The following is a 9,670-nucleotide window of genomic DNA, read 5'->3' as shown; positions in this document are numbered from 1 at the left end:
GCCTTGCTGATTGATAAACTGTAGAGACCTTTGGCCCGCTGGTAGAATAAGCCCAGCCTTCTTGCCAGCACGATCAAAGCTGTGCCCAGGGCGATTTAGCTGAAGGTGGGTAATTGCCGCTGAGGTTGATTTTGTCACCTCTAGGATATATTTAATCCCTACCGCGTTGTGTTGATGGCAATGTCGACAGACCCAGAAGGTACGGCTCAAGTCTCTGAGAGACGCGACGCGATAGCCGTGCTGAAAGACCCAGCTCTTCTTATGTTTGAGCGTACGTGGAGGCTTCCCGTATGCTGATAGAGTATCCCAGTTGATGCCTTCAAAGTCATCCGCGAAATGGCTATCCAGATCGGTGGCTGGCTCGTCTGGTAGAGGATCCGCCGTAGAAGCCGTTGCCGCGTCAGTGTCGTTAGTAGACGCGACAATAGCGGCATTCAGTAGTATAGACGGCGGGGAGGGCTCGATGAGAGTAGTATCGGTAGCCTGGCTTGTGGCTGCAGCTAGGGTTTCGTATGGTGACGCGTAAAATCTGATCTGGCTTGGGGTCGCGTCGATATCGACGGGTTGCGAGGCAGTCCCTCTGCTTGTCCGAAGACGTTTTGCAGGCACAGAACTGCCACGGCTTACGCGTTTCTGCTGACGGCGAGCGTGTGGGAGTGGCATGTTAGACAAAATAATCTTTATTGCTTCTTTGGTGGTATTGACAATACTATTGTATAGAGAGTCGAGATCAAAACAATACAGTCAGCACAGACCAAATACTACCACACCAAAAAGTCGATCGCGAGTTACCTGTTATGGACGCTATACCATCAAAAAGACCAATCAAATCAATCAATCTAAAGTCTCAGATTGATCTTGATTGATAGCATGCCCGCTCTATATTTGATTTGATTGATTTGGACGAATCAATCAAGAATCAATCAAATGAATCAAGAAATTGATTGTTAGCAAGTCTGGTTTCGGCCTTCATGGATAGGAGCCAAGGCCTTGTATCCATAAGTAATAGGGATTCTTTACCCCTCTTCTATCAAGCCTGACAGGCCTCCTTCAAGGGAACAACGATCAAAAAGGCCTTTGAGGCTACAGGCCTCTCGGCCTTGAATCCTGAGATTATACTACAACGTTTTGATGATAACCTTTATTCTATTAAGTGACAGTAAGTTATATGTGCCAAGTACCTCTAATTGGAGGAAAACCGAACGCATACTGCGTGAGATAATGAAGGATCAAGGAAACAAATGAGCTTGAAAGCTCAGCCTCAAAAACGCTCCTTGAGCATGAGGTTAAGGGCCTACAAGAGGTGCTAACTAACAAGAGACTACGCAGAAAGCGAGGGAAGCCTTTGTCTCTGCAGGAGGCTGAGGAGTACCAGGGTAGAGCTGTATTCTGGTCTCCAAGGAAGGTAAATGAGGCGCGCGATCGCCTACGACTCCAGGAGGAGGAGGAGAAGCAGCTATAACTCCAAAAGGCTGAAACAGTAAGGCAATGCGATGAGGCAAGGCGGGCGATGGTGAGAGATAAGGAACAGAGGCGTCAAATGAGGCTTGCAGTGAGCCTATTGAGGCAGAGGGAGGAGGAGGAAAAGGCTATGGACAAGACCTCGAGGATCACGGCTCGCAAGGCTGCACAACAACTTCAAAAAGCTATCAATACTTCTCAAAGGGGCAAGAGAAGAAGCTTTAAGGCGTCTATACAGACTATTCGAAAAAAGAGGCCTGTTGCCGTTGCAGTGGTTTGTTGATTTAGCTTAGTTGAACTCGTTACTTCTACGACCTTGTAAACACTGTGACAGTTCATCAAGTTTCTCGCTCATTCTATACGTTACATCAACATTAATTATCTTCACATAGCGTAAAGTCTGGGGATTATGATAAAACAGTGAGAGATCGAGATCGAGATAAGACCGTGGGGGATCTAGATGTTACTGCGATGAATCGGGCCTGGATACTGGTATTGTAAGGGGCTGGACGCAAGAGAGTGCCATGCCAAGGGCAATGCCGGGTGTAACAAGATTGTGTCCCATTGAGAGCTGACAGCTAACTACTTAAGAGCTCATATCTGCGTACGGATTGCAGAAATACGCTCTCCAGTTGATCTGAGTGTCATGTCTGAGCGCTGTGTCTGAATCGCGGCCGGATGGGTAGAATCCGGGTGAAAGCCGGATTCTATGATCGCGCACCGAGATATCATCGAGGAGCTCTACCAAAGGGCGTTTAGCCCGTTGCATGCGGATGAGGAACTATTACGCGAAGGAGTAATTTTTGCGACAGTCATTTGCCGGTTTCACTAGTTTAGAGCCGGTATGCGGTGAGAAACCCCACTACATGGATTAGTGCAGTCCGTTACGCTGATATCAGCAGAATGTCTGGGAGTAATGCATTCATAGTATAGATTATCGGGCAGAATAGATATAGAATCTCTTTTTGCCACATTGATCATCGGGTATATAGAGAACATTCACCCCTTAAAGTGGCAAGACTCATTCTTTTTCTGTAGCCGTACTCCCATCAATCGTCGATATTAGTTTTGCTGTATCGTTATTCAAGCTTGACATGTATAGCACAAACCCAGTCCTAATACAGGATGCTGCACGTTTGTTGTCAGGACTACCACCACTGTTCTTGATTCACAATGCAAGTGGCTCGATATCCGACTACTTTCAGCTAGGGCCACTGGATTGTCGCGTATATGGAATATACAACCCGCAAGTAGAGGGAGCCCATAGAGGAACTTGGCACAGTATGGTTGATATGGCGCAGGCTTATGTTCAGCTAATTAAAAATGTATCGCGTCGCGGTAGCATTCTCATAGGGGGTAAGAAATATCCTGCAATCGTTAAGATAAAAAGAACTTTACCTGAATTGTTTTAGGTTGGTCATTTGGAGGCATTCTGGCTGTGCACATTGCACAGATATTAAACAACGAAACAAAAGCACCTCGCGTCGCTGGGATCATCTTAATAGATTCCGTCTACCCTACAAGACTAAGACATGGACTTGATATGGATTTGCAAGAGAACATTGTAGCTGGAGTTGTGGCAGAACTAAAGGATAAACATCCTGTCTCATTGGTTCGATCGACCTATTTGCGCTATGCACGGCAACTGCCTTCTTGGAACAACTGTGCTACTGGAATTTGCAGAGCACATATGTCGGTACCATTTTCTGTTACTTTGATTCGTGCTGGCTCCCGCATTCCGATGGCCAACCCCCAAGAGACTTCCTTTCTGGACTGGACACGCAGCATGCCACATTTAGGCTGGGAAAACTATCAGGGGGACTTCATTAGCCAGGTACTGGAAACTCCAGGGAATCATTTCAGCATCTTCGACACCCCCAATGTAAGATGTACGCGTACTGCTTGGAACAGACTACTAACTCTAAATTAGTTGTTATCCACTACCTCCAGCATACGGGACGCACTGAAAGCATTCAGGAAAGTATTGTAGCAGAACACAGTTTTAAACCAACAGAGAGTACAGGGTTCGATCCCGCAACCAGATCAGAGGAGGCGCTGCCTGATCAGCAAACTTCATGTAGCAATCGCTAGTATGGGACTGAAGAAAGAAGGCGTCTGAGCAACCTGAATATCTTTTACCTTACATTCTTCCACTAAATCATGTACCCAGTCCTTTGCTGCCACCTAGCAAAGAGCTATAATGTATGTCGCAAGCGTGCAGCGCATCTTATCAAATTTACTCCCTTCTTCAATCTTAACGTATCATGGCTCGACGTAGTGCTCCTCTATTGGTTTCAAGTAAAGCAGAAAGCCAGCTTGCTGTCTCTTCTGTTGATAATAAGCAAGCCCAAAACAGTCGTTCTGCTGCAGCAGTCTACGATGTAGCCGACACAACGCTCCGCAGCCGACGCGCTGGTGTACCTGCCCGACGCGATTGCCAGCCTAACTCAAAGAAGCTCACCAAGCCAGAGGAGAATGTGGTAGTCAGTTACATACTTGACCTAAAATTACGTGGATTCTTGTCTATCTAGGCAGCTGTGTGCGATATGGCTGATAGACTGTTAGTTGCGCGCGGCGCTGGCCAGGTTGGCGTCCACTGGCCGCGCAACCTTGTCAAGCGTACAGATAGGCTTACGACACGTTTTAATGGAGCGTACGATAGGCAAGGAGCTATTTGTGAAGACCCAAGCTTAATCAAGAGTTGATTTAAGCTTATATAGCAGACAAAGGCCAAGTACGGTATCGGTGATGAGGACGTCTACAACTTTGATGAAGCCGACTTAATGATGGGCAAGATCACGACTCAGCTTGTTATGACAAACGTAGAGAGGAGAGGCATACTGAAAGCTGTCGAGCCAAGCAATCGTGAGTGGGTGACGCTGATCGCAGTGATTAACGCAGCTGGCTAGACAGTCCTACTGTTCCTCATCTTCGCTGGCCAGTATCTCTCTGCCTGATGCGAAGAAACAGAGATAAATACCGCGCGACTGGGTGATCGCGGCTAGCGATAATCGCTGAACGAATAACGTGCTAGGTGTTGCATGGCTAGAGCACTTTGGCGCTCACACCAAGACGCATGTTATAGGCGCCCGTCGGTAACATCCCTGATGGCCATGAGAGCCACTAATCTCTTGAGTTCAAGAGACCTGCAAAGAAAATAGCATCTAATTACGCACTCTGCATGCTACCGCACTCATCTCACTTACTCTAGCCTCTTAACGTGGGCTATTTCTCGCCATAAAGGCGCCCATATAGCTGCGAGGTGGAGAATCTAATACGCCGCCATATCAACTATAGCACCAGGCTTGACTTTTTGCCAGCGTTCAAGGTAGCATTTGATCAACACTTCACGTCAAAAATTGTTCTATAAAGGCTTGACACACAAATATGCATGCCAACCACACCAACTACTCCAGTTCTCGCAGAAGTTCTCTGACGAGCCTGTACACCAAGTAAGGTACACGAGCTTGAAGCCCAATCAACGTTAATACGCAATCGTGTTCTGAAGCATAAGAACTCATCGCCAGCTTCAGTTATTGCGGCGACTGACCAGCTTAATGGAGGGGCTAAGGTAATAGTCTTCTAAGCTAAGCCAATGCGCAATTGGATCGCCAGCCTGAAGTTTAATGAGGTAGCAACAAAACGTAGGCAGCGTAAGAAGAAGCGGATACAGAAGCAAGGAGTGCTGACAAAGGGAGCTGGAGAGGATCTACTCGCTCAACGTGAGGCTGATCAGCAGATTGCTCATGAAGAGCGTCAAGGAGGAGAGCAATCGAGTGTCAGCCGCCAGGCTCTGGTGCACTGTAGCAGATGCAAAGAGACTGGCCACAACTCACATAACTACGGGTAAAAAACATACTCTAGAAATTACATAATTAATCTACTTTATCTGAATTAGAATATTTCATTGGTGCGTTGTAAAGAAATATACTTATAGAAGTAGGCAATATTGGTAGCACACGTCACTCATTTATAGAATCCGAAGCTTATTGCCATAAAGTCAACGGCTAACAATGAGAACTTGGTGCTCTCAACTGCGACTGGGTGTAAAAGGCCATGTCTACTGGAAGATTATCGTCTTAAACACTTTATGCATGTCTCCAACTCACTGAAATTGAAAACGATTGGTTCTTTATCCCCCACGCTTCATAACAACCCTGATGACCAGAACTGGGCCCCATGTTCCATCAAATGCTGTTTCAAACTTCAGCTTAACTCAATCTAGGATCTAGCTACAAGACGTTTACTACTTAGTTGGAATTCTTCGATATCTAGGAAATGATTTTAACTTGAACACTAGACGAAATCTGGGCATAGCATCGTGGAAGAAAGTATAGTATACTTCAAACGCAAATGAGATTATACAGGCTATCTAATCGCTCCCAACATAGCCCTCTTTGGGGAAGGAGAGGCCGCCTTCTATAATGGGTTTAGGCTGTGCAAAGCGATCTGGCAAAGCATCTTGCATGTACCCTCCAACCTTTAGGCAGATCAGCTATTTTCTTCATAAACAGTTAATGGATTAACTACCACTTACACAAAGTGCCGACATAACAGCACACAACTTTGCTTGTTGTAGACTTGCACCTAGACCGACTCCCCAAAGACTTGGCTTTGATTCTTCAGGGCTAACTTCTGCGTAAGCGGCATAGCTAGCGGCATAGCTCGCAAACCCGTCAATAAGGTTATGGGAGGTAATCGTTGCTGAAAGGCTTGGCAAATCAAATAGTTGACCCAGGTCAGCAACAAGTGTGTTTCCTGCATGCAGGACTGTCTGGATCACGTCATCAGTCGACCTTTCAGCAGCACTTTGAACCTGGTATTCCCTGAGAAATGCCGTGCAAACCTCTTCAGATGACAATACGCGGTCCAATCGAATGGACCAATCCTTGACTGCTTTAGAGAACACGTGTGCAAGCCTAGGTGGCAGGTCTAGCCCTAGCCCCAACTTTATAACATGGGCTACACCACCCTTTCCACTCTGGCTATTGATACCCACGACATCTTCAAACGAGCGTCCAATGTCTGTTGGGTCAAGCGGAAGGTAAGGGACGCGCCAAGCCGGCCACACGGCACTAGGTCCGGCCTTCTTGGCGGCTAACGTGCGGAGCTGGATGCCCTTGGAGATTGCGTCTTGATGGGTTCCGCTGAAGGCTTTTAGATAATATGCCCCAGAGTAGGGTGTGCGGGGGTGGACAGGTATTCCGGTAATATCTTCGCAGACCTTACGGATCTCGTCTAAACGGGACAGATCAATACCAGGGTCGATGCCCTGGGTGAGAAGATTCAGCGCAAACACGACCAAATCCATGTTGCCAGCACGTTCTCCATTTCCAAACAGGCACCCTTCGATCCGGTCGGCTCCGGCTAGACTAGCGAGTTCGGCCGATGCCACGGCACCACCGCGGTCGTTGTGCGTGTGGACAGTAAGGCGAATTGTGTCTCTGTGAGAGATGTTTCGGGATAGATACTCAACCTGGTCAGCAAATATGTTCGGAGTGGAGGCCTCCATGCTAGACGGCACGCAGATAATCATCTTTTCCTCTCTGGACGGATTCCACTCAGCTCGGATAGCTTCGGTGCAACGTATGATAGCTTCCATTCGGGCGTTTGCAAAGTCTTCAAACGCGAAATTGAATGTCCATCGGGTGTTCCGGACTGTCGGATCGTCGGACTCCTTGGTGATAGAACGGGCATAAGCTGCTCCTCGACGAGCGCGCTCTACCCATTCATCTTCTGATATGTTTAACACCGTGTTCCGAAAGTTATCGCTGCTGGGCAAATAAGTGAGAATGATGGCCTGCTTTGCACCACGGACACTCTCTACCGCTTTTTTGATCGTCTCATCTCGGCATGGCGTAATGACCTGGATCAGAACGTCATCAGGTATCAAACCAGGTGTTTCAATCAGATATCGGACAAAATCGAATTCAACTTGATTAGCGCATGGATAGGCTACTTCAATCTCCTTAAATCCGATTGACACAAGGAGCTTATATAACGAGAGCTTTTGCTCAAACGTCTAGCTTGCGATTAGCGCATAGTCTTCGTGAGTTTTCTTTAACACCAACCATGGGATTCGGAAGGGATTGATTCCCGTCTCGTAAATCCGTAGAAAATAGTACTGGTGCTGTCTCAAGAACCCTGTTCGGCCATTGTCGCTCTGGGAAAGGGAAGAGTTGAACTCGGCCGCCGTATTTCATTATTGGGCTTTGCCCATCCGAACACGTAAGGAACATCTTGGGAGAAGGATAAGAGAAGTTTTTTTTGTGCTCGACAGTGGCGGTGGCAGGTCGCGACTGAAGTACGTAGTGATGTATCTCTGTTGTCCTCTTTATATGCGTATGGAAGTCTTAGTTCATGCACATGCAGACCCTTGAAGTCTTAGTTTGCTCACTACATGCGGGGTTGTCCGACATGTAGACTAGGTCTGGTTACATGCATATCCCTCTGATTTTTCCTATATCTAGGAATGGCTCCAGGGTGAAGATAGCAGGCCTGTTTCCGGGTAGTCTCAGTGGCGAGTTGACTATTCAGGACTGTACTAATATAACAAACCGAACCAGCTACCCTGATATTGTAACGGGCTGAATGTGCTTTGGTATCGTCTCGGTAAGTCTTAGATTCTGGGTAAGGTCCTATGCACCCAGAATCTGCGATTCGCTCGAACAGCGGTCAGGTCCCTACTAATAAATCTCTAACCGGCGAGTAGATAAATAACTGCATAGGCAGATAGCCAGTTCTTTGCTAAGTACGGGCCTGTTTTATTCGCCCCGGCTATCAGCTATATCCCCTTGAGTCTAGCTCCTTGTAAGCTACTTTTCAACTTACTACCATGTAGCTACGTGGGAGTCCTGTCAGTTAAATAGACTGGATTCAAGATTGCACCAGCCAATCCAGCGGCCGGCGGCCTCAAACTAACAAAGATGGGGTTAGAAACACTACCGGTACCGGCACGGCTTGGTATCTCCGTGGCCATGTGTACCGCCTAGCATTATTCGGTCCATCCATCTTGGTACATATGTATCTGGCTTTCTCTAGTTCTTCAAGCTTATGTAGTTTCAGTTGCACTGTTCATCAGACTCGTAGTGACGGAGCTGTGTCGTTTTGGAGTTTGAGGTAGTCAGTGCCCTATAGACGTTCAGTCCACGGACATAGCAATCGACGCTTGAGCAACTGCGCTCTTGAATACGTGATCGTAGCATCCCGTCACGCCAGCATAATTGCATTCTAAATATATGGTCGTCGATTTTTTAGATATCAGGCGAGCTATGGTGATTACTGTGTCCTGAGGGATCGTGTTAAACCGTAAACCTAGCATGAATTCACGTGCTTGTTTTAGTCCGCCAAGTACACTTTAGATACGAACGCATGTTCATTCTGTCTGCTAGTCTAGATCTCACCACTTTTAGAGTTGTACGGCCTTGGAACCGACGCCTTGGCTGCAACGATCCTACAATGCCTTCCTCAGCGTGCTCTTGAATGGAAAGATTTGCGCTTTGTCCCAGTCCCACACGCCTTCGGAAACATAGATATCGTTCTTAAGCCGCTCAACCACCTCCTCACGCGTCCGCGCTCCAACCAGCATAGCAGAGCCCTTCATCTTTGGCGGTGTAGATTTGCCTTCCTGGATTGGCTCTTCAAGCATGGGTCCTACCGCCTTACGTATTAGTTTGTGAATCTATGATTGCGACCGTCACGTAGGTGAAAAGAGAACCCACCGCCCCACAGCCAGAAATCGTCCGGATCCTGTTTCAGTCGACTGAGGTGTTCGGGCCGCACTTTGAGCCGTTTCTCCAACACACCATCAAAGTCCGGGCAGATGACAAACCACTCTTGTAGCGGAGCTCGCTCTGCAGCAGCACTGCTAGGAGCCATGTTTCTCTAGGGAAAAGATATGTGGGAAAAAGATGCTAGTACAATGGACTTGGGGAGGCGTGTTATAGTGCGGGACAGGGCGCACCGGGTATGTCGAGCGAATATGTATGATTAGCGAGAGCTGTGCTAGTCTTTCTGTTCGAAGAGAGAAAATGTAGCATTCACTAGATAAAAACGCGATAACGTGTTTTACAAGCGAGCGGGCCATACAAGCGAGCGGGCCACCCCACCAACTTTGCGCACCTCTTTACGTGTACAGCTCTACCACAACTAAATAAAACTCATATATATTAAGATAGTAGATTAAATACTATCTAAAGTATCTTTCTTA

General features: G+C 47.3%; 5 protein-coding genes across 5 annotated transcripts; 2 read left to right on the top strand and 3 right to left on the bottom strand.

Moving 5' to 3' along the window:
- Positions 1-134: 134 nt before the first annotated feature.
- On the bottom strand, positions 135-663 carry COCCADRAFT_31265 (uncharacterized protein; the record flags this gene model as incomplete). Its single annotated transcript, XM_007720313.1, has 2 exons — positions 135-140; positions 193-663. The coding sequence occupies 2 exons, from the start codon at positions 661-663 to the stop codon at positions 135-137; spliced, it is 477 nt and encodes a 158-aa protein (XP_007718503.1).
- A 2,090-nt stretch (positions 664-2,753) lies between these two features.
- On the top strand, positions 2,754-3,451 carry COCCADRAFT_112334 (uncharacterized protein; the record flags this gene model as incomplete). The annotated part of the gene is made up of 3 exons (XM_007720312.1): positions 2,754-2,817; positions 2,874-3,343; positions 3,392-3,451. 3 exons carry the CDS (start codon positions 2,754-2,756, stop codon positions 3,449-3,451), a joined length of 594 nt encoding a protein of 197 aa, XP_007718502.1.
- Positions 3,452-3,725: 274 nt separating this feature from the next.
- On the top strand, positions 3,726-4,370 carry COCCADRAFT_10151 (uncharacterized protein; the record flags this gene model as incomplete). The annotated part of the gene is made up of 3 exons (XM_007720311.1): positions 3,726-3,944; positions 4,027-4,137; positions 4,185-4,370. 3 exons carry the CDS (start codon positions 3,726-3,728, stop codon positions 4,368-4,370), a joined length of 516 nt encoding a protein of 171 aa, XP_007718501.1.
- A 1,613-nt stretch (positions 4,371-5,983) lies between these two features.
- On the bottom strand, positions 5,984-7,700 carry COCCADRAFT_42004 (uncharacterized protein; the record flags this gene model as incomplete). Its single annotated transcript, XM_007720310.1, has 2 exons — positions 5,984-7,483; positions 7,533-7,700. 2 exons carry the CDS (start codon positions 7,698-7,700, stop codon positions 5,984-5,986), a joined length of 1,668 nt encoding a protein of 555 aa, XP_007718500.1.
- A 1,214-nt stretch (positions 7,701-8,914) lies between these two features.
- On the bottom strand, positions 8,915-9,339 carry COCCADRAFT_10149 (uncharacterized protein; the record flags this gene model as incomplete). Its single annotated transcript, XM_007720309.1, has 2 exons — positions 8,915-9,114; positions 9,183-9,339. 2 exons carry the CDS (start codon positions 9,337-9,339, stop codon positions 8,915-8,917), a joined length of 357 nt encoding a protein of 118 aa, XP_007718499.1.
- Positions 9,340-9,670: the final 331 nt, after the last annotated feature.

The sequence above is a fragment of the Bipolaris zeicola genome (genome assembly GCF_000523435.1).
Source record: "Bipolaris zeicola 26-R-13 unplaced genomic scaffold scaffold_446, whole genome shotgun sequence".
Lineage (NCBI taxonomy): Eukaryota > Fungi > Ascomycota > Dothideomycetes > Pleosporales > Pleosporaceae > Bipolaris > Bipolaris zeicola.
The sequence above is the reverse complement of the archived record's forward strand: the minus strand, read 5'-3'. Positions and strand labels throughout refer to the sequence as shown.